A 25245-nucleotide genomic window follows, 5' to 3' on the forward strand; every position below is an offset into this window, starting at 1 on the left:
TAAAGAAAAAATTAGAGGCAATGACTGAATTTAGAAGTTTAAAATGTAGATAAACATTTTTAATACATAGGATGTATTAAATGCTGCTAGGTGCTACTTGGTTTTATATTATTTTAGCTATTGTTTAAGTAATATAGTTAATGTAGCATACTTCTTTGTAATCTTAAAAAACCCACAATTCCTGTCTTCTGCCTTCCTAAAAAGAGAAATATCATTTTTCCTTTAAAAAAAAAAAAAGACGACCTCATGCCAGATTTTTTATTTCACTCCACGTTAGTGTGGAAATACCTTATTTTATTCATTGTTTGGATTATAGTAGTTTATGAGTTATTCTTTTTTTTTTTTTAGCCTTTCTCATCAGTAAGGAGGTTAAGGCAATATAGTTCACCTCTTCTTGCTTTCTCTAAACATATTGAGTTCTATAATATTTCCCATTAGGTATGCAAGTAGAAGCTTTTGTTTTATTTTGTGTTTTTGTTGTTACAAAATCTCACTGTATAGCCTTGGCTAGCCTGGAACTTGCCATGTAGACCAGACTGGCCTCAAACTCATAGAAATCCACCTGTCTTGACCTCTTGAGTGCTGGCATTAAAAGCTGGGACACTGTATACCTGGTCCTGGAAGGGGACTTTTTGGCATGACCTATATAGATCAACTTCTCAGTATTCAAAGAAAACTGGAGGGATAAAGGCAAGGAAAATATCTAGCCAGTTTTCCATATTCACGTTGGACTATAAGATAGTGAAAGGCCAAGTGGCTAACTGTTTCACCTTCCCACCATTCCAAGGCAACCACTGTTGTGATACTAGGGGTTGATCATGCCCAGTGTCTTGTGCATGATAGGCAAGTGCTCTCTACCATTGAGCTGAATCCCTGGCCCTTAAAAAACACTTTGTATTTTAGGATGGGCTGTCACTGAACTGCAGAGGAAGCCTGTACTCACTGTAGCTCAGGCAGGCCTTGAGCTCTTCCTCCTCTTGCTTTACCTTTCAGGCCTGGCCTCTCTCTTTTGAAGAGTGTGGTACTGGGAATGAAAGCCCTGCTTTGAGCATGCTGGGCAGTCAATCTATCACCAGTCTGTATTCCCAGCAACTGCTAACATTTTAAAGAACTTAAAATGAGGAAAATATTAGACAGACACACACACACACCCCATTTCTTGTGTATAAAGAACACTCTTAATTTTGCATTCTGAGGTACTCATTCCGTCTGGTGGTTTCCATTTTCAAGAGGTATGATGTAGATGTAACCAACCGTCTTATTAAATAAGAAACACAGAACCAATGCAAAGAAGAAAGCCAAGAGATCAGAGCTAAGAGCCTTACTCGTCTGCTGCAGCCAGCCTCTTCAGCCAAGAGACCTACTTCCTGTGTTTTTGTCTTTATATAGACTTTCTGTTCTGCCTTCTCATTGGTTGTAAACCCAACCACATGACTGCCTCGTTACTGCCTGTCTGTACAGACCTCCAGGTCTTCTATGGTTAGTATTGAGATTAAAGGCGTGTGTCTCCAATGCTGGCTGTGTCCTTGAACACACAGAGATCTACCTAGCTCTGCCTACCAAGTGCTGGGATAAAAGGTGTGCACCACCACCGCCCAGCTTTTGCTATGGCTCTAATAGCTCTGACTTCCGGGCAACTTTATTTATTAACATATAAATCACATTTTAGTACAAATAAAATATCACTATAGTATGATCACCAGATTTAGCAATAAGTAAGGATAACTTTATAATTGTTAGCAAATTGTTAGTAACTGTTATAGCTTGCTAGACTTAGCATGGTTTTCCTTGTGGTGGTTGACCAGAAGAAGTATGGTCCTGGCATGAGCATGTTTTAATGTGTGGCAGGTTGCCTTGGTGCCAAAGCAGAGGTGAATGTTGACGTTCTTATACAGGAACTTAAAATTCACCCAAACTTTGCTTCAAGTCATGGTTAGACAACTAGAATGACTTGAGTATTATGTCATGCTTTCTAAAACGAAGACATGACAGTAATATTTAAAGAGAATTATCATGGAACTTTTTTAGGAGTAAATATGTGTTGTGCTAAAATGATAACTGAGAATGGGGAAGTGAAGTTTAAGTGTGTTCTGAGGATGTTGGTAAGTCTTCTGCCACTTAAAGATCAGGGATGCACAGCCATAAGGTAGATGCACTAAGAAGGCTGTTACAGAACCGTTGGCTTTGCTTTTGAGTTAGTAACTAGAAGAATGAGGAGAGCTAGCTTTTTTTTTTTAAAAAATTTAAAGAAAGTAGTTGGAAGTTCACTAATTAAAAAAACAAAAATTTCAAAATACATGTTAATTTTATTTAAAAAAAAAGAAAAAAATCTTTCAAAGCTTTTAAAATGTAGTCCAGATTTTATTAAAGATGTAGTCTTCTCTCGGTCATGTTTTGAACATTGTATTTATAGTTAATCAATATTGCCTGTGTTTTTGTAGCAAAAAATATCCATAACTGCCAAAGTAAATTTTTCTTGGGTTAAAAGAGTGGAGAGTGTTCAATTACCGGCAGCAGGAAGAGAGGATAGAGAGCTCCTTTCTAAAGTGCTGGCTCCTCCAACAAAGGAAGCATGCAAATTTTATGTAAGAGACCTATGCATGTGCATAGAGGAACGCACTTCAGAGGTGGGCACATTTTTGAGCATGTGTAGTTTAAGGTTGTTCAAGAAGGGAAGATGGATAGGTTTAGGGACATGCTTAGCTTAATGATTAAACACTATTTGCGAAGGTAAAAATGGTGGCTGAGAACCCTTGGGCATGTTCATCTTATGTCATAATGATGGCAGACAAGAATGCCTCTGGGCATGCTTGCTTCCCCCCAACAGATTTAGCAGCTCGGAATTGGCAGTGCTTCTTCATTGCATCTTCTGTCAGCTCAAATCAGATTGAAATAATCAAAAAAAGTTGAAAGAGTATTTTGGATCTGTATGTTTGCTTGATAATAGATCTCAGAAGGGTCATGTTCAGCTATGTTGGCTAATGCTATGCTTCCTAGTCTCTCCTCAAGTGATTGGATTCATCAACAAGTATTGTAATTCAGGTATAAATACTTTATGCTTTCCTGAATGGCCATCCATTTTCTCACATTGCACATACTCACTTGAAAATGCCTTTGGTTTCATCACTGAGAACTGATGTGTAAATCTACAGAAGTCCTGTTTATAATGTTACTACAGTGGATGGAGCCATTCAGTTTGAATATGAATAATTGATACAGGCTAGTGCAGTTTTTTATAGTTTGGTGTACTCCTATTAGAAAATGAAGCCGGGCGGTGGTGCCGCATGCCTTTAATCCCAGCACTTGGGAGGCAGAGGCAGGCGGATCTCTGTGAGTTCGAGGCCAGCCTGGGCTACCAAGTGAGTTCCAGGAAAAGGCGCAAAGCTACACAGAGAAACCCTGTCTCGAAAAAACCAAAAAAAGAAAAAAAAAAAAAAAAAAAAGAAAAGAAAATGACACAGAAGGTCTACTTGTGCTGTTGAAGAGCAGGGTAGACTCCTCTTCCTTCCTGGCATAAAGCAGCAAAACTTGCCCTTGAGTAAACAGTTTTAAGAACCTTAGATACTCAGCTGATGACTATAGTGCAATTCACTGTACTGAGCATACATTTGGAATAGAGATAATAATGATTGATAGTGCCACCATGTGGTTACAGAGCAAATCAGCGAGAAAGTACTTTTCTAGACTGGAGTTTTGTGTACTTAGTAATAAATAGCTTTTACAGACAAATCATGTAGACTAGAATAGAAAGCTTGCCTTATTTGAATCTGATTTAAAAATCTAGGTGAGTAATAGTTTATTCTCAAGCATTGTTCCTCACTGTGAAACATGGCTAAGAATTTATTCAAATGCAATTTATACCAAATGCAATTTGGTAATATCACATTATTTGGAGACCCACAAATTTCATGCCTTATAATGCAAATGTACAGGCATTGCTTGGGTGTAGGTACAAATAATTTTTTTAATGACTTAAGAGATATTGACCCCTTATCACTTTACTGAATAGAAACCTCATGCCAACAGTAGGTACTGTATTCTGTTCTGTTTTTTGGTTTTTTTTTTTTTTTTTTTTTTTTTTTTTTTTGTTTTTCGAGACAGGGTTTCTCTGTGTAGCTTTGCGCCTTTCCTGGAACTCGCTTTGGAGACCAGGCTGGCCTCGAACTCACAGAGATCCGCCTGGCTCTGCCTCCCAAGTGCTGGGATTAAAGGCGTGCGCCACCACCGCCCGGCTGTTTTTTGGTTTTTGAGACAGGGTTTTTCTCTGTAGCTTTGGAGCCTTTCCTGGAACTCACTTTGTAGCCCCAGCTGGCCTCGAACTCACAGGGATCCGCCTGCCTCTGCCTCATGAGTGCTGGGATTAAAGGCATGTGCCACGACTGCCCGGCCTGTTCTCCTTTTGCAGTAGTATTTTCAGACAGAAAAAAGCTCAGAAAATCATGTTTTGCTTAGTTTCAGATTTGGAATTTCAGTTGATATCGGGGACATGAGACTAGAATAGACAGTGCATGCTTTATGATTGTGTCAAGTTCTTGGTTGAATAAAGAGTTGGCTGCTTGTAATTCTTTACTGTCATTTCACACTTTCATTTTTGCAATAGTTTTACTCAAGTCGCTTTCAAAATTGCAAGCTCTATGGTGGGTGAGTGTTTTCTGGAAAGGAGCATGTGTGGTTGTTCACAGTAGCAAAATTGGTGCTGAAGGTTTTTGTTACTGTTCTTACTGAGGGTGATAATTAAGCAACTTCAACTGCCAGTGGGGTGCTCCCCTCATGTCTCCTGTGATCTTGTCTATGCGAAGACTTGTCCTCTTTCCTGGCCCTCTGAGGAGCTAGAAAAGAAGAGTTTGTGGATGGTAGGCCAGTGCTGTCTCCACGTTTGCTCCGTAGATGGATAAGTGATTCTTTAAGACTTTCTTAGAAAATAGATTTCCCACGACAGTTAAGAGGTCAGGATGTACTGTCCATGTTAGATACAACATTTTACTGTTTTCTTGCTAGTCCAGAAACAACGCTGATGTTCTGCAGGGCTGGATACAAGCTCAGTAGCTTAGCCTCTGTTTCTTTTTGTTGTTTTCAATAAGAATTTAGGATTCTGACCTTCATGTTGAGAGAGGGGCATTTCTTTCCATTAGATGGCAGCTGACTTGAATACATTAGTCAGTTCTTGGGAACTGCTTTTCTCAGTGTCAGAAGCAGATGTTTAGAATTGTAAGCCAACAGGCAGACTTTGCCTTGCCTTCACCTCTCTCAGAAGTGTTATTTTCTGCTTTCTCTCATTTTTGTTTTCACTGGTTTAAGTAATTTTACATTCATAGGTATTTCCTTATGCTAAGTTTAGATCAGAACAGAGAAGAAGTAGTTTGTGATTCTGCAAATTCTGCAGGAGTTCAGATAAGCTGAAAATAATTAGTTTAAACATGTACTTAAAAAAAAAGTCCTTTGTATATTCAGCAATAATTCTTGGGTACACTTGCTACTTATGAAGTGGAATTGTCATTAAAAGTTACCGTTTTTATATGTGTCACTTTTTTCTCTAAAGAGAATAACTGTGGTCAGTGATTTGGTTAGTTGGGTTCTTTACAGCTGTGACCCAGTGAAATGAGGGTCATTGTGTGGCACACTCGCTGCTAGAAGTTCTTAGAGGTTGTCATTGTACCTTCATTCAACTGGAAATAAAGGTACAATTGTCATAGGATGCTCATATAGACTTGTGGCTCTTACAAGCAAAGGGAAATATTTACCCAATATGTATTTCATGCTTAAAAAAACCCAGAGATACTTGTCTTTTGTTTTTTTTTTTTTTTTTTTTTTTTTTTTTGGTTTTTCAAGACAGGGTTTCTCTGTGTAGCTTTGCACCTTTCCTGGAACTCACTTGGTAGCCCAGGCTGGCCTCGAACTCACAGAGATCCGCCTGGCTCTGCCTCCCGAGTGCTGGGATTAAAGGCGCGCGCCACCACCGCCCGGCCGAGATACTTGTCTTTTAAGAAGAAATTTCTTGTTTACAGTAGACTCCTAGTTATATGCATGTCATTTCCAATATGACCAGTGAGTATTACCATTAGTCTTACATACATGATTTCACCTATAATATCAACTCTGGCTATATTTAAAATTTATGTTTCTAGGAATTTTCATTCAACTCATACCTTTCATCCCCCCTTTGAACTTTTTATTAATTTATCATTGGCTTTTGTGTAGGAGAACTGTGCTCTTAACATACTATACTATACTATACTATACTATATCTATACTATACTATATCTATACTGCATAATGAAATGGGTAGTGTGCAAATTAAATAGTCAAACTCTCAGTCTCCTGGAATTATTAAAGACACAACATATCCGAACTTCACTGAGTTTAATTTTTGCATAGCATTGCACATAGGGTTTACAATTGAAGCATTTGTTTCTGATGAAGCATCTAGACTATCATTTCTTTTCCTCTCCTCTCCTCTCCTTCCCCTTCCTTTTCTTTTTGGTTTTTGGAGACAGAGTTTATTTGTGTTAACAGCCCAGGCTGGCTTCAAACTCACAGAGATGTCTGCCTCTGCCTCCCAAGTGCTGGGATTAAAGGTGTGCGCCACCACTGCCAGGCCAGACTGTTTCCGATAGTCTTTAGGTGCTGCAAGCAGGAAAACATAATGGAATTCAGCTACTATCACAAAAGCTACTACTTGGAAAAGTCAAGGACTTCTCCAAAGGTCAAACCATGGCTTAAGAAATCTTGGTGATATTTTAGCTTTTGTATATATATTAGCTGGTTCTTAAAATGATTTTCTTGTGTGCTTCCAAGTACTCCTAACAGTGTATTTATCTAAAATGCCTATCAAGCATCCAAGGCCATACGAAACAATGCCTGTTTCCTAGGTTAGGTGGATAGCTTTATTTCTTTTGCAATTTAGGGCGAGACCCTCCTTTCTTATACAACCTTACTAACAGACCCCTAACTTCTTACCTCACCACTTCTTGGAATGTAGACTGAGCACATAGATCCCCTTTTTGATATACTAACTGGTCATTAGCACTCAGTTGACCTCCTCTTTTACCACTCCCATTTTGGATTGTAAAAGAAAGCCTGGTGGTCACTGCCTGAGGAAAATTCTTACCTGCCTTTATGACCCTATAGAATTCAAGCCTGGTGACCTTGCTTGACCAGGGGCTTGCTATTGCTTGGGTTTATAACTGGATTCCTGGGAGACTTAGGGGGAATGTGGAGAACTTAGAGACAGAGAATGGAGAGGGATAAGGAGGATTTTGACTAGAGAGTACATGTGGACAAAATGGAAGATGAGGAAGAGTCAGATGGGGAAGTCCTAGCTGGGTAAGAACAAGGTGAAAAGGACCTAGATGAGGCAAAATTAAAACAAGAGAATTAAGATAGAACTTAGAGGGAGCAGTAGATAAATCTAGAGAAAAATTAGGCAAGAAAGGAGCTAGGCACGAGAACAGAACTGAAGCTGTGTATATAGGCTGTTATGCCAGAGGAATGAAAGCAAGTGGACTATAGAGCTCAGTGTGCTGAGATTCTATTTCCTAAAAATAGTTCTCACCCTTAGTAGTTCTCTCTCCTGAGCCCCTGGGATGTATAATATTAAGGCTGGTCCCTTAAATATTATACACGATTTAGGCTCAGGAATTTGAGCAGGAAGTTTGGCTTGCCCTTTGAAGAAACTTTCAATTCAAAGATGGCTCACTAGCTGTGGCATTCAGTGATATACTCTTCTAATTTGTCTTTAAGAAGTTAAAATAGTAGCAGTCTTAGAGGGACTTAAAAGGTGCATCCATACTGAACTCTTGTAAAAGCTAGTCAAGTGAGAGACATCTCTACTCATGTGCCTCATCTCAAGCACATGTTCTGGTTTTCTCTGGCAATAGCCATGGTTTAGTTTAAGGAAAACATTTTTCAGAAATCTTTTAAAGTGTTTCTTACAGGGATTGCCTTTTTTAAATTTATAAACTAGTTGGATTGAGATACCTGTTACTTTTTAAGTTAGCACAGAGAGTAATACTGAAATTTACTTCTTGGTATAGATTCAAGTAGATTCCTGGTTGTAAAACCCTTAAAGAAATAGTTAGAATTTTGACTTGGTCAAATCTGTACTAGCATTTTGAGTTCTGTGTGCTTACATATTTATTCATCAAGATAAAACACTTGATAGTTTAAAAACTAATTAAAATTAGTGCACAGTGAGTTTTTATACTGTTTTATGTTAGAGAAATTCTAGTAAGTGCACTTAATTTTTTCATTAACTTCAGTTGGAGTAAGCAATTGTTGTTTGTGCTAAAATTCCTTGGATTTTTCAGTAAACCCACCATTAGTTTGTTGAGACAGCGTTCCCAGGTTCTTTTGACACCTATCAGCAGGGTTCACTATAGCTAGGGTCTTCGCCTCTTTATCTGCTATGGTGTTGCTTACTGGGATAGTATGGTGTGAATTTGATCTCCAGTTCTTAGAGTTTATTATACTCTTATCCTTGAAAGAGGATTGAGTTTATTGTTTAGCGTGACCTCCCCATTTTGAAAACAGTGGAGACAACCTGATCTGAGCTATATGTACTTTAAGACCAGGGACATGACTTTGATGTTTTGATTATATGAACTTTTATTTGATCAGTTGTTGTGGTAACTTTTAAATGTTTCATATTCTAAGTAAATTTTTTTGTATATTTAGAATGATCTGTAATAATTTTCAAATTATCAGTTGCTAAAAGCCAGCATACTAACCTAGATACTGTTTTTTATTTGAATTCTTTGCTTCTGTGAATTTACTGAAGACAGCAACTAAAAAATTATTGACTTTGAAAAAAATATAAAACTTTAAATCTGTTGACTTGAATTTGATAATTTCTAAGATTCAGTGTTAAAAACTTTATTTGTTCTGGGTAGTATTTGTTCATGTAACTCAACCACCAAGTAAAAATCCTGTTCAGTTTAGGTGAATATTGGTAGCTGCATGATTTAGCAAGTGCTCTGAAGCTTTCTTGCCTATTTTCCCTGTTTTTTTTTTTTTTTAATTTATACATAGAACATTGGGATAAATAGTGTAGCGATCACCTGCATATTAACTTCATAGGAACAGTGTTTCTGTTTGTTCCTTATGTTTATGATTGTGTACTATTGGAAATTAAGTTGCAGACACCATAACACTTGACTCCTAAATACTTTAGCAGTCATCTCCCAAAAAATAAGAGAACAGCATTCTTTATAATCACAATATGATTATTATATCTAACGAATTACAGCGGTTTCATTTTTTTCTAAAATTTTATTCACCTATTTAAGAAAATTGTGTATTCCATTGATTAAACCATTTGAGAAAAAAAGACATCCCAATATACAGTTTCAGAACACTTTGGACCATTTTGGGTTTTACTGTAGATCTCACCTCCTACCTGGTTTTCCGTTACCAGCATGCAGGTGAGAGCGGCGGGCATAGACTTTGTTTTCAGTAGTTCTTGTTGGGCAGCACTGCCCGACCTCTGCATCTTAAACGTTGGTGCTACCATGCTCTGTGACAGCGTTTAAGCACACTTCTTAATCCCAGCACTTGGATCTAATTACAGCATTTGGATCTCTGTAAGTTCAAGGCCAGCCTGGTCTACATAGTGAGTTCCAAACCAATATGGCTTGTCTCAAAAAATAAAATGTGGATAGAATGAGTAGAGAACAGTGGAGCCACTTCCAGCTTAAGGGGATAAAGTCAAATACAGATTCTTAGAGCGGAGCCAAAATTAACTTCAGTTTCTGGATACACTTCCGCACCAGAAGACAGTCCAGCTTCCTCCTGACAGCAAGCATTTACTGAGAGCGGTGTCTTGGCTCCCATTGCCTCCGCGCACGTTCGCTCTTGAAGCAGTTGAAGTGAAATCTGGTGGGTGGCAGCAGGTAGAATTTACAGTTCTCCTCAGGAATTTAACACCCCCCTGAAAAAGAGCTCTGAATTCTTTAGTATTTTATGATGTGCTTATACCAGAACATACAAACATGTATGCTATAGATATTATCTCACGTATGTCTTATTTTATGAAGAAAGGAAATTTGACCTAATCAGGTTTCATATGTTTTTTTTTTTTTTTTTTTTTTTTTTTGGTTTTTTCGAGACAGGGTTTCTCTGTGTAGCTTTGCGCCTTTCCTGGAACTCACTTGGTAGTCCAGGCTGGCCTCGAACTCACAGAGATCCGCCTGGCTCTGCCTCCCGAGTGCTGGGATTAAAGGCGTGCGCCACTACCGCCCGGCTCAGGTTTCATATGTTTTATTAGAAGTCACTGCACTCATTTTATAAAGGTATCTGGACTTATAAATATGAAGCCTCCTTTAGTATTTTGGAAACTGGCAATGCTTTTAGGAATCCCTGACCAAATTATAATACCAAAATTTGAAATTATCTCCTTGTAATTTTTTAAAAACTATTATACTTTGAGTGAGATCACAAAATGGCAGGTATGGTAGTTTTGATGTAATCTTTGATTTGAATATGAAGCTAAGCACTGTGTGTGTTTATTGATTTTGTCTGTGTGCCTGGCATGTGTGTGCGCAAGGCTGTGTGGTATACTTGAAACTGCTCATCAGCAGTCGGGCATCTTGGTTTCTTCTTTGCTGTTTGGTAGCCGTCTGACCTTGGACAGATGTTTTAGCCTCGTCCATTCTTGTGTCTGTCTGAAAAGGAGTTAGTGCAAGTCTTGCTCCTGTGACAGTGTGGTTGATTCTGTGAGATACAAACAGGGCAGTTTTCAGAGCACAGTGGCCTGTACAGTGTGAGGTGGTGGGCTCTTGTCCCCGTGTGCATAAGATCACCTGCCCCTGGCTCTTCAGACCTGCCAGTGACTCTGGAAAATCAATTGAATGATCTTATTTTCAGTATTTAGATGAATAAATAAATTGCTTACAAAAATAAGAATCTTATCTATCCTTTTATTGGGTAAAATGAATTGTGTTTTATGCTTTTATAAGAATTAAATACTTGTTTAACTAAAAGCAAGTAATAGCAAAAATGTCTTACTGCACATTTTAAGCTTTTAAGGAGTTTTGGGACTTTATAGATTTTTATTGATAACTGGCACTGTGAAGACAAATGGATAAAAAGTTGATGGCATTTTTTTGTGGCTAAGGCTAAGGAGTGCTGTGAGTTTGGAGGCAGTCTGGGCTACGTAGCAATATTCTGTCTCAAAAAAATGTTTACAGCATTTTTCAAAATATCTGCTCTAAAAACAGCCCATGGTAGAACTTTAGCTGCCTTAAACTCCTGTGTAGGAAACAATAACCCTGTTTGGGCTTCAGACCCTTTTCTAGTTTTTATCATCACAAAGTTATATGAGTGCAGGCTGATGTCTTGTCCGCAGTCTCGGAATTAGTGCTGGTACTCAGCTCCTACACGTTTCCATACACTTTCCTAGTTAGGCATCTGCAGTCTGCAAATCCAAATGCTTCTAGATCTGAAACTTGGTGTTGGTAAGTTGTTGCTGAAAAACATTTGAATTTCAGAGCATTTTAGGTTTCAGATTTACAGGTAAAAGATGCTCAACCACCACCTGCTGCCTTCACTTTGTGTTCTGCCTTGTTTTCCCTTTCTTCCTGAAACTCTTAGTTTGTTCCTATATAGACAACACTGGGGCAAGCTTATTCTTTAGATGTATATATATATATTTTCTTTTTTTGGTTTTTCGAGACAGGGTTTCTCTGTGTAGCTTTGAGCCTTTCCTGGATCTTGCTCTGTAGACCAGGCTGGCCTCGAACCACAAAGATCCTCCTGCCTCTGCCTCCTGAGTGCTGGGATTAAAGGCGTGCACCACCATCGCCTGGCAGTATATTCTTTTTTAAAACACCCTCTTTTTATTTTTTATTTTTATTTTTTTTTTTATGTGCATCAGTGTTTTGCCTGTATGTATGTCTGTGTGAGGGTGTCACATTCCCTGAAACTGGCTTTACAGACAGTTGTGAGCTGCCATGTGGGTGCTGGGAATTGAACCCGGGTCCTCTGGAAGAACAGCCAGTGCTCTTAACTGATGAGCCATCTCCCCAGCTCTTAGATATATATTCTTAACCATCAAAATTTCATTGCTGTTTGCATTACTGTAACCCTGAAAGAACTTAGAACTCTGACCGGGTGTTTGTGGGTTTTTCTATTTAAAATAATTTTGAGGAGGAATTCAGAAGAAGAAATGGCTCTTAGAGTTGTCATTGAAGACATTGCAGATATGTTTTAGAAGTTTTTTGGCATATAAAAATTTTCACCAATGCTTTCTTCATTTTAAAAGTGTACAAGAAGTTAGTGATGTGTCTGAGTGGTAGAGCGTTTACCCAGCAGGCAGGTGTGTGGCCGGCCACAGCCTTGATCTCAACATTGTAAGGGGGGAGGGGCTAAAGAAAAAAGACTGTGCAAGAACCCAGTAAAATATTACAAAATGTGCAGTTCTTAAAACACACATTTAGTGTTAAAAAGTTCTACTTTGTAAAATAGTGCATTTGAGGACTGGGGTTTCTTTTAAGTTATTCTCACAGGTTATTGCCAGGCAGCAAGTGTATTGTATTGCTAAGATTAAAGGTTTGAGTGTGAATGTATTGATTTTATATGTAGATTTCTCCAAATATTTTTATAAACCACTAATGTTTTGTCTTCATGAAGTTATATAAAAAGTTGAGGTTCTTTTCTTTCCATGTATCTTTAGGAGCTAAGTGTTGAAGTCTTACAAAGTAGTCGTCAGCTCCTGCTGTGTGACTCTTTATTTAACTGATTCCCCCTCTTCCTTTCAAACAGAGATGTGCTCCAGCATCTATCCGCCTCATGGACAACCAGCAGTTTCATTTTGGTGAGTAAGGAGTGGCAGTTTCAGAATGTGCTCAGTTAGCCTCCAGAGTTTTCAGAGAATGATGATTGTCTTTGTGCTGTCCTTCATGGAGCGCTTGGTCTAGTCAGGACTCACAGTCTTATAAAAGAGAGCGCAGTGGTGGTGGAGGGCTGTGCAGAGCACAGGGTGCCTGGGTTGCCGGGGAAACTAGGCTTCATTCACAGAGTTTCCCTAAGACAGAGGAGGAAAGTTTGGAAAGGCTTTTGGAAGAGGTGGCACTTGCTCTGAATCTTCAAGGGAAATGAAGTCTTTCTTCAGTCTTCTATCTGACCTAATTTGTTTCTTTGTTGGCGAAACTGGACGTGTGAAAGCACAGTAGCATGTTGTAGAGTACTCCAGATGTTTTTGTGGATACTATCCCGACTGCAGTGGTCTTTCTTTGTGGAGGGGCATCAGTCATCTTTGCCTTAGAAGCTCTTTCTGGCAGTGTTACGCAGGGTGAGTGAGGAGGGGCTGGGCTGGAGATGAAGCTGCAGGTGGTGAACAATGGGAGCACATTTGGAGCACCTTGAGTGGAGTGGCAGCAGTGGATGACAGGAAGTTTTCAGGACAGCCATGAGCTACCCGCAGGTGGCAAGCTAAAGGGAAGGTTGAGAACATCCCCAGACATGGACTGGTTAATTGGTAGTGGGGTTTTGGAGAACATTCATTACAATGGGTAGTTGGGGTGCTGCTGGGATATTTGGGTGGGGAATAGTAAGCAGCAATATCTAAAAATACTTTTCTAAAATGTTAAACTTTTCAGTTTTTTTTTTGTTACTGTGTAGATGTAACCAACCTTCTTATTAAATAAGAAACACAGAACCAATGCAAAGAAGAAAGCCAAGAGGTCAGAGCTAAGAGCTAAAACCTTACCCTTCCTCCTGCAGTGGTCCTACCTCTCCGAACCAGAGCTACCCCTGTGTTAAAGTCTTTATATAGAGTTCCTGTCCTGCCTTCTCATTGGTTGTAAACCCAACCACATGACCGCCTCCTCACGGCCTGTCTGTATAGGCCTCCAGGTTTTCCATGATTGGTATTAAGATTAAAGGCATGTGTATCCAATAATGGCTGTATCCCTGAACACACAGAGACTTACCCAGCTCTGCCTACCAAGTGCTGGAATTACAAGCGTATGCTACCACTGCCCTGCTTTCCTATGGCTTGCTAATAGCTCTGACCCCCGGGCAACTTTATTTATTAACATACAAATAACATTTTAATACAAATAAAATATCACCATATTACTGTCTTTCATATGCTGAAATTTACTTTGGGATTTAGTTTTAAGAATTTAAATACCTCAGAAACAGTTCCTGAAATTATTGCAGTTTCTCAGTAGCAAATGCCAAGGCTAAGATAGTCAGACTTTTGGTTATGTGCCTTAGGGCAGCTTAGATTTTAATAGGGGAAAACAATTACATTATATAGCAAACTAAGTAAGCATGCCAGGTTCTTAACAGATCAAGGATTAGTTTTTAAATTCAGTTCTTCTAAGTCACTGTTGTAATTTCTTAAAATGTTACTTTCAAAATACTATTGATAAAGGTTTCAGATAAATGTGTCCCTTAAATTATGAAATAAACAAGCCGCCATGCTTTAACTGTGTCTAATCACTTCAGAAATACATTGTTAACAAATCCCTTTAGATGAATTAGTATTATAGCATCATGAAATTGATGCTATATGCTAACTGATGATAATCATACTTTCTGATTAAAAGATTTAGAAATTAATTTACTATAAAAATAAGGCACACTAACCAAAATGTATTTGATATATAATAGTTTTGATAGGCAACAGTAACTTGATGAAAAAAAAGATACTGATGTCTTCAAGTTATTACTAATGGTCAACTCACTTCAAGTCAGTATCACTTTTATAATAGTTGATTTAATTCAGTATCGTGGATGAATGTGGCTGATTCCCACCATTGCAATGGGAATGATGCCCATCAGAGTCAGTGGATTAAGGTGATCATGTGTCCTTAAGGATTATTCATACAGAATTAGTAACATTTGGAGTTTTCATGCATTGTTTAAAGATTAGTGAATTTGAAGATTTTTGTATAAAGCATAATTTAAATCTTTTATAAGAACTCAAGGCATACACAGGACTTTGGTGGTACTGGGGATAAAAGCTAGGCTTCAGGCATGCTAGGGAAGCATTCTACCACTGAGTGATATTCCCCCACCCCCCTTTTACTTTTTGAGGTAGGATCTCAATAAGATGCCTAGCCTGGCCTTGAACTCGGTCTTAGTCTAGGTGGGCCTTGAACTTTGAATTCTCCTGCCTCATCCTCTTGAATATCTGGAATTACAACCCTGAGCCCCTGAGCTCAACATGTTTATGAGTTTAATTTCAGTTGTTAATGTAGGGTGAGTCCTATTTGGTAAAAAGAAATGAGCATTATGATGATGTGCTATTTCCAAGTTTACAGATGCTTAAATTATCTTTTAAGGCATTGTTATGCTGGAGTAATGTCTCTCACATCTTATAGGAAAGAAAAGGCTTCTAGACAAATGCAGTTTTGATCCAGGGACTCAGAAACATCACTGCGTTGGTCTCTCCACCCCACAGTTCATGTCTTTGTTTGCTCCCTTGCTTGTCTCTCAGTTTTCACTGTCACAGCTGTAGCATGGGTGTCTCTTAGTCTCAAGGAAGACCTGTCTTCTTCCTTAGTCTTTTCTGTCAAGGTCAGAAAAAGTGTAGTGAGTGAGTACATATTCAAATTCTCTGGAACAAAAGGCTGGCAATGATTGTCTTAGGAGCAGCTACTTTGCCCTTTGCATTTCTTTCTTTCTTTTTTTTTTCCAGAGCTGAGGACCGAACCCAGGGCCTTGTGCTTGCTAGGCAAGCGCTCTACCACTGAGCTAAATCCCCAACCCCGCCGTTTGCATTTCTTTAGAAGGAAGATCTTATATTTCAGAGTCCTCAACCCTAAAAGACTAGAAAAAAACCTTTATTTGAAGACAGTTTTAGGTTTACTAAGTACTTGAAGACTCTTTTTGAAAATTCTGCATAAACAGGATGGCATATTTTTTGAATTGTGCTCAGAGCACTAAGGCCAGATGTGGGACTTAACTATAACCATCCCAGTGCTGAGAAGTTGCTCCTCTTTGAAAACGATGAGAAAACAGTAGAAAGTTCTCACTCAATTAAGCGTAATCTGCAGGCAGCAATGTTAATTTAACAGACTCTGGAAATGTGTTATTTTGGCAATTTTAACTCCCTGAGTGTGATTAAGGAAGCAATTGCTAGTTTTATGCTAAGAATTCTGGATGAGTTAAGAATTAATTAAGAAACAACCTTAAACTTCACATGGGCTCCATATTTGGTTGTAGCTCTGTGTGGTTTCTACATAATTAAAAAAATGAAAGCAAAACCAGCTATCACTGGGTGTTCTTAATAAAATAAAAATTAATGAGGTGGTTTTACTGTGTGTAAACTATACCATTGAAAGATAACTGAAATTATGTATAGTATTAGTTACATGTACTAATTTGGCCTAAAAAACAAACAGTGACTTTTATAAGTAAGATACTGTCACCTTTGAAAGAATGTAGAAGTGAAAGATCTTAATATAAGCATCCATATAAATTACAACTGTAAAAACTTGCTTTCCTTAGAATACTAAATTAAAGCCATCTTTTGATCTCAAAAACACATAATTTGCTATTAATTTAAACTGTAAACCTTTTTTCTCTTCCTAGGTCATGCTCTTAAACCTCAGGTCTCCTCTATTTTTACATCATTTTTGGATGGATTAAAAAAGTTTTATATTACAAAGGTAAGACTAAAAAAAAAAATCTAAAATTGTACATGTACAGGACATGAGTTTTCTTATTGCCTTTTCCCTATACACACCTCTCAAGGCTGTTTTTCCATGAGGTGTTGTGTTCTTATGTTGGAGCAGGTATGTTGACAACTGAACTGTGCAGTCAGTTTCAAAAGCTTTTGTCTCTCGTTCTAAAGTCTAAAAACAATCTTGCATTGAATACTCTCATGCTGGCCACATTTCCTATAGTTTGAAAAAAATTTTCTTTTACAGTTATATTCAGAAGTGAAATGAAGTCCATTTATTCATTTAACCTTTGATTCCTGAGAACTTTGAAAGAAGGTTGTACTACCGTGTATCACCATGACAACAGTGTGTATCAGAGTGTGTACCACTTCGCAATAATGTGTCATTTTGTTGTTGTAGCCGGAAGGCTTTGTCATTATTTTGCTTAATTAGGTAATGTTTCTTGAAACTCTATAGAGATCGAACCAATGTCTGTCCCTGTCTTTTCTGGGTGTAGTTAAATGTGGCGGTTGTGCTAGGGAGGGTTGCTTGTTTTACTGTCCTTCAGCACACACCCTTTTGAGGAATGGAATTACGGAAGTGCCCTTTGGCATGAATTTTGTAAATACCTTTTTCCAGTCAAGTGCTTCCCTTTTTAATAGGGTTTTTCTTTTTGGTGCCATGGATTTTAATTTATGTCTGTTCTTATGACTATTTAATCACTTCAAAGCTGAGAAAACCCTTTCTCTTCTAGTATATTTAGTGACATTTCCCTCCCCAACCCCCATCATTTCCTTGTGTTGTCCAGTTTTTTTGTAGGTCTCACTCCCTAAGCGTTGGTCTTCTATTAAGCTGTGTCATATCCCTTCCCTGTTGTAATTGACAGTTAAAGGGTTTTGGGTTGTTGTGTTTGTTTGATTTCCATCTAGATGCTCTTCACCTCCTCCCCCTGTGCCGACCCTTATGTCAGCACTAGTGACTGTGACAAATGTCCAAGGCACCTTACTGCGGACAGTCCTGCCTGAGGGTAGACACTGCTCATTCTTTGTAAGAGTTTCTGTTTGTTTTTGAAAAGTTCAAAGGATGTGATCTAGTTTTTACCTCTTACTATTTAGAATTTAGAACCACCATCACATGTTCATTATTCTAGAAAATTTTAGAGGCTTGTCCTTTTCAAATGATCAGAGATTTTTATTATAATTGGAATATGCTAGTGTATTAGTTTGGACAAATATTGGCAAATTTGAAATAATTTTCACATCTATGTTAACTTTTTCCCCTAGTGAATTTATATATTTCTTTTTAAAATTCGTCTTTGTTCTTTATGCTCATAGGATCTTTTTTGTTAATATTATGTAATGTGTCATGGTTGATTTGTGGAGATGTTGTTAGCTCCAAACAGATACTTTACTCTATTATTTTGTAATTTGTGTGTTTTTTTAAATTACAGTTAAAATTCAGTCAGGTTACCTGTTATATTACTCTATCAGTAGGTGATTATAATACTACAGTGTACTTTGAAATACGATGTATTTCGTATGCCTAAGTTCCTTGTGCTTGTTCTCAAAGTGCTGGGCATCAAGCCCAGGACCTCATGCAGGCCAGGCAAGCACTCACCTCTGAGCTGTACTCCTGGAAGGGTCAGTACATGCATCAGGTGTTTGTTAATTGACATGTAAAGCTTCAAAGCTCACTGTTTAACAGGCTGCTGTAATTGAGACCAAATCAGAAGGAAAAGAGCAAAATGTATTTCAGTTTACTATTTTATAGGCTAAGGCTTCCCTGTAATAATAAAATTTTATTTTATATTTTGTAGTTTAAAGGATTTGATCCAAATCAACTAAGCGTAGCCACGTTACTGTTCGAGGGGGACCGTGAGAAGGTTCTTCAGCATGAAAAACAAGTATATGACATTGCTGCAAAATTTGGGTATGGCTTTGAGTTTATAACAAAGAGGAAGCATGCTGAAGTTGGGCTGGCTTTATACAGACTGTATGTCAGCAGTTCTAATTTAGATAGTCTATTAAATTCATTGTGATTTATGAAAGGAAGCTTAAAATACTGTTTTTATCCCCAAAATTTGTAGAAAGAGTGATCTGTTGCTTGACCTAATTTTACACATACATACAATGTGTGTGTGTGTTATATAATGTTAAAGATTTTGCTTTTACTGATTTTTGCATGAATGACAAGTTTGATGTGTTATTTGTTGTGTAAGAATGAAGCAAAATTGTCAAGTTACTAGTTCATGTATAAAGCATCCTGCTAGTGTATTTTAAAAAGGAAATTATGTTTAGTCTGTGGTATTTGATAAATTATCTGTACTCCACCCCCTGTCACTTACTGTTTTATGTTGATATGAAGAAACAGAAAACACTTTGCATCTATAACCAACTGAATAATGATGGGTGGTTTCTGTCTGCTTGATGGATTAGAAGACTGATGGGTGAGAGCTCCAGTGGGTGTGCCATTTGTCAGGGCTGCTTCCCTCACTTCTCAGGTGCAGAAGCCCCCAGTCTTTCCCACTTGTCCCGGGCTCACAGCATACTTAACATTAAGCTTATCCTGAACTCTATTAACATTTATCTCCCTTCTTTTCCTTTTGTCTGGAGAAACTCACTTAAGTTGGAGATAAATGCTTTACGTGCCCACCTTGTGCATGTGCTAACTTAGCTCCTTATTTCTGATTGTTTGAGATTAGTATTAAATACTTCTTCTTAGAGTAAAAACTGTCTAATTATAGACTCAGTTCTTACTTTATTTGAGTATTGTCTTTGAGCACTGAAAATAAGTCCCTCTTTTATTTTTGGTCTATTCTGAAATTACAAGCAGAATTTTAATTTCCTTAATAGAAAATGACACAACCTTTTCTCTATCTTCCATGTTTTTTTTTTTTTTAACTACTGAAGTTCTAAGTTAGATACACTGAATGTCTAAGTGGATTTCAAATCTCTTGTTCCTTTGTGAGCTTTTGAATTGTACATATTTTCTTCTCCAAAAGAAATACTGTGTTCCTTTGTTTTCTAGTTTCTAAGTTATATGGAATACAAATATAATTTGCTTAAAAGACTTTTTTTCCCTCTCTTTAAAAAAGCATACTAGCCGGACAGTGGTGGCGCACGCCTTTAATCCCAGCACTTGGGAGGCAGAGGCAGGTGGATCTCTGTGAGTTCAAGGCCAGCCTGGTCTAGATGAGCGAGATCCAGGAAAGGCACAAAGCTGCACAGAGAAACCCTGTCTCGAAAAACCTAAAAAAAAAAAAAAAAAAGCATACTAATCAGAAAGGAGATTTAAGTAAATTTTTTTTTCTGTTTCTGCTCTAGCTTGAAATATTAGAAACTGAAGCTTTAAAATTTTTTTATTTACATATTTTCACTTGATCTTAGCAAAAAACCCTGGGAATTGATCCTTACGGATTTAAATATTGAATTGGGGTTTCTAAAATTTCAGAAGTACTTAGATGGAAACGCAGAGGACATTTTGCCATAATGTCTGAGTTACTGGATATGTGGTTAATTTTGCTTAGTTCTGCCTTCTCTCCCGCTCCCCAGCACATGCACCCCCACAGCTTTGTGGAAATAACACTTTTCATTGCAGTTCAGAGTGAAGCTAGAAGATGAATAGTAGCTAGTAACGTGCCACATTTGCTGTGGTAATGCAGGAGGCTAATGATGATAAATGACTGGTCTTTCCACCTCACACTCAGTTTACCCTGTCTCTTCTTAGGTGTTACTTTGTTTCTTGGGGCACACTCCATGTAGATGTTTGATTAAAAAACTTGTTCAATGAGTTAATGATACTCAGTAGGATGTTTTTTTCCCCCGATTTTTTTTTCCTGCTCTATTCTCCCTAGTTACTATTTTATTTGAGAAATTGTATTTTAACCTGGAGGGCTTTATCAGAGTCATTTCATCTGATCTACCAACTGTCATGTCACTAATGCTAGTTTTGTTTTCTCACAAGAACCTTCATTTGCAACTTAAATGGGCTGGAGAGTTGACTCAGCGGTCAACTGACGACCTGAGTTCAGTTCCCAGCAACTACATGGTGGCTCACAACTTGAAAATAGAAGTAAATCATCTCTGAGATGTGCAGTCCAACCTTCTTGAGATAATGTTGGATAACTGTAGTAATTTTGCTTACTTTAAATACATATGTATTATATATATTATATATCCATTAAAATGAAAGTGAGATCAGTTTAAAGCAAAGAGGAAAGACCTTGACTAGGATTAGAGACTTGTTTTCTTTTTGCTGGATTTGCTCCTTGCTTACAATTAAGTTCTTCTAGTACTTTTGTCTGACTTCCCTCATTAAATACACAAATCTGTGTTTTGAACAATCCAGATTACTAGGGAAATGACTTGGGGCTATTTTTATTTTATTTAATTTTTTTTTTTTTATCCTAGAAATACATTGTCTTTTGGCTTTCTTACTTCCCTGTTTTCAGTGGACATGAGTTTTTGTTCCAGTTGCTGAAGACTGGGGCTGTTTCTAGTTTGAACGCCACACCACCAGCTCTGAGTCCTCAGTCACTTCTCTTTGTGCACCACAGTAGGAGGAAGGCCGCACCACATTTCTTCCTGCTAAAGTCTGTATGTGTGGTGGGGCTTGTTTTTAATTAGGACATCGTTAATCTGCCCTTTATTTCCTTTCTTTTTTGTCCTGTGTTCTTATTGCCTCATTAACTAAAATGGACCGTTTTTAGTGGAGTGATCCCATCATGTGAAATGTTTGTGTGTGTTATTGTACTCATTTTGCCCCCCTTTACCCCGACTCCAGCACTGTTGAACATGCTTCAACACCCATGACCCAGTGGACATAATGGCCAAATGCTAAGTAATCATTCTTTGATTGTTTATCCATGTTTGCTAGTAAAGTACTTTTACTTCTTTAAGAGCTGAATAAATATCACCTGCCAGTAGTCATGACAGATGCTTTGACATTTTCCATAGAACTTAAGAACTTATCATCATTTTTACAGTATTCTTAAGTTGTTTGATATAATTCAGCATGAGAGTGATTAGTTTGGCCAGATGGTCCTTTTATATGAAATCAGAGTCTGGCTCTCCTCTCCATTAAGCTACCTACTCCTTCTTTAAATATGTTTAAGAACCTTGTGGATTGATGTTTGAAAATTGTGAGAATAACAAGAAGTAGACGATGGATGTTCTACTTAGAAATAAAGCAATTTGAGTCTCTGTTCATATATATATATACATATATATATATACATACATACACAATATATATATATATATATATATATATATATATATATATATATATATATATAGGCTGCAAAATTGACAGTCTTAGAAACATTTCATTTCTGAGTTTTGTGATTGTGTATATAGTGTACCTTAATTTGATTTTGGCTAAGTTGACAGTTCTGAAAACAAAAATAAGTGTTTCCAAAAGCTAAATATGCAAGAAAACTTAGGAGTATGAAAAGTAAGTCCAAATTGTCCTTTATGCTTTCAGGGTTCATGAATATAGGATGAATGTTGAGTTACAGGTTTTTTTTTTTTTTATTGTTGTTCTTTGCTTCAGATTTTTTATTTTATTTTTTAATTTTTATTTATCTGTGTATGTATACATGTGTGTATGTATACATGTGTCAGTTTGTCTGGAGCTAGAATTACAGATGGTTATCAGCCATCCAGTGTGGGTGCTAGCAATCAAACTTGGTCCTCTCTGAGAGCAGCAGGTTCTCTTACCTGCTGAGCCATTTCTTCAGCCCCTTCAGAGTTTTTTTCAAAAACATGTTTCTGTGGGGTTTGTCCACTGCATCCCAGTGTGGAATGGATCCCTTACCACCAGAGAGTAGCAAAGGATTAATGGAAAATGGCTTGTCTTGGAACAGGAAAAGTAGCCTTCATCTCACCCAGTGAAGCAGATAGGCTTGTACCCACCATATACACTTGGCACTCTATCTCAGTGTTCCCAGCTGGGCTATCTTGCAGCATCCTCCAGCTTCACATTCTATCCTTTCTACTACCAGCTCCTGTGAGAACTGTCAATTCCTAGCTCTGTAGTGTTTCTTCTTGTTTAGCTGCAGACTTTGTTTTGTGTCTGCTTAAGCCAGGAGCCCATCTGCATGCCCTTAAGTTTGGTGGTTCTGGAACTTTATTTGGCTCCCTGTCTGAACCTCACATCCAACCCAGAACTAACTTCCTGCTTTGAGTGATTTGACCTGAGTTGTATCGTGCTGGATCATTACCATTGTGTTTATAAAATAATATCCTTCATTTTGCCCTCGTCTTAAGTGAATTCCAGGACATCTAGGGTTCTGTTACATAGAGGAACCCTGTCTCAAGAAAACCAAAAGAAACAAAAAAGTGTTTTCAGATTTGTTATTCAAGCTTGTTGTCTTAATAACTTTGATATATTAATGATTTGTGAAATTGAGATAAAAATGAGTATAACTTGTTAATCTGTGGAGCAGTTATTTTGAGATGTTATTAGTTTGGCTTTTTTATATTTATATCTTCAGTTAAAATATGTTGACAGTTTGTTCTTTCTTTGTAGTGGTCTGGCAGCTGGAGAAGATAACGGACAGAGGGGTTATTTGCTGACTTATGTCATTGCGTACATGCGTGTAAGTTGTCTTTCTGACACTAATTACTTTTCTATTGCCATGATAAAACACCATGATCAAGGAAGGCATCTCATAAAAGAAACGTTGAATGTGGGGCTCACAGTTGCAGAGGATTACAGTCCATGATCATCATGGCAGGGAACATGGCGGCAGGCAGACAGGCAGGCACTGGAGCAGCAGCTAAGAGCTTACCTCTTTATCCACTAGTAGGAGGTAGCGCCTCACCTCCTCCAACAAGACCATACCTCCTATTACTTCCCAAATAGTCCTATGACCTGGGGACCAAGCGTCAAATATATGAACCTATGAGACCATTCTCATTCAAACCACCATATTGACTTAGGTTATAAATAATAGTTTTTCTTGCTTAGAATGAATAAAATTGCTTTATTTTCCTAAGTATTAAACTACTGTAACTTAGCACATTGTTTTACTTGAAAGCCTGGATTTACTGTGACTTTTTAGAAGCCCCTTTAAAACTTTTGTATGTGTTTTTGAGGAACTTATGGATGATTTAATATCTTTCTGCCTTTTCAAAAATGGAGCCAGCCTCTGGCTAAACCTGAGTGTGGCTTTCTTAACATTACTTGAATTGGAGTCAAGCTGTCCTATGTAACAACAGTCTTCACTTGATTTTTAATTCCTCTTAAAGATTTATAATCTTTATCCTTTTTTTTTTTTTTTTTCGAGACAGGGTTTCTCTGTGTAGCTTTGCGCCTCTCCTGGAACTCACTTAGTAGCCCAGGCTGGCCTCGAACTCACAGAGATCCGCCTGGCTCTGCCTCCCGAGTGCTGGGATTAAAGGCGTGCGCCACCACCGCCTGGCTTCTTTATCCTTTCTTTAAAAATTGGTACTTCAGAGCCAGGCGGATCTCTGTGAGTTCGAGGCCAGCCTGGACTACCAAGTGAGTTCCAGGAAAAGGCGCAAAGCTACACAGAGAAACCCTGTCTCGAAAAAACCAAAAAAAAAAAAAAAAAAAAAAAAAAAAAAAAAAAAAAAAAAAAAAAAAAATTGGTACTTGATTCCAAGTAGTCACGGGTTCAGAAGTGATGATAACTATAAAAAGCCAGAAGCTGTGTGTGTGAACATGGCAGACTTTCTTACCTGCACTCTGCTTCGGAGGGCTTCATTGCCCATATGTCCTTCATGTCTGTAAGTTACTGCTAGAAAACCAGCCTTTTGAATTTTCAGTTTTTAATTCGTTCATTTAGTTTTGTTTTCCTGTTTTCACTCTTACAGACTCTGACTGTTTTCTGGCTGAAGTTACTTTTATTTACTTATTTATTTTAAAGTTTAACTGTTAGTGATTTTAATGATCTTATCTAAAAAGATGTATTGGCTACCTTACTGAAATTTGACTTTCCCAAGTGATAATTTTTTTAATTTTCCAGTTGGAAATTGTTGTGAGGGAAACATTTATATAAAAACATACATAATTTTTTTATTGTTCTCAAAAGGCATGCAGTATTCTCATTTCGGGATAATTTAGTCCTAGTTAAGGTCTGTTTTATATTGTAGTGAATAGTCAGTTATCCTACCCCCAGGGATTCTTACTGAGAAAGGAGACTGACTGTTCCTGTGTTAGGAACCCTGACCAGGAGGTGTGCAGATAGATCACGCAAGGAGTAGATGACAGGGTCACCTGTGTAGACTGTCACTATCCCAGGATCTTCCTGGAGGAAATAGTTATATAATTAGATGTGTTCTCTGAGTATATATATATATATATATATATATATATATTGATATATATTGATAGGTGTTTTTCCCACAACACTGAATTCAGAATTCTAGAAAATTAATGCAACTGTAATAAGTGCAGCATGATGTACTTTGGGCGAAATATTCTGTTTTTAAGGTTCCAGTTAATTTTGAGGCCAATACAAAAGCAAGTTTTAGGGAATCTTTCTCCCTGGATTTATTTGCTTTATCTTTACATTTCCCCCTTACATTTATTTATTTTGTGTTTGAATATGTACATGTGTGTAGGTGCATATGTCACAGCATGTCTGAAGGACAGTCTGCAAGAGTCA

At 37.7% G+C, this 25245-nt stretch overlaps 1 protein-coding gene across 1 annotated transcript in view; it reads left to right on the forward strand.

Annotated features, from left to right (window-relative positions):
- Window positions 1–25245, forward strand: part of Agps (alkylglycerone phosphate synthase) — a 109970-nt gene that overhangs the window by 56344 nt on the left and 28381 nt on the right. Inside the window, exons 12-15 of the mRNA XM_052722670.1 lie at window positions 12757–12808; window positions 16540–16616; window positions 18427–18539; window positions 23142–23211. Of these exons, the coding sequence (XP_052578630.1) occupies window positions 12757–12808; window positions 16540–16616; window positions 18427–18539; window positions 23142–23211 (312 nt within the window). The remainder of the gene's footprint in view (window positions 1–12756; window positions 12809–16539; window positions 16617–18426; window positions 18540–23141; window positions 23212–25245) is intronic.

This window comes from Peromyscus californicus, unplaced genomic scaffold, assembly GCF_007827085.1.
Source record: "Peromyscus californicus insignis strain IS unplaced genomic scaffold, ASM782708v3 Scaffold_7__1_contigs__length_154581171, whole genome shotgun sequence".
Classification (NCBI taxonomy): Eukaryota; Metazoa; Chordata; class Mammalia; order Rodentia; family Cricetidae; genus Peromyscus; species Peromyscus californicus.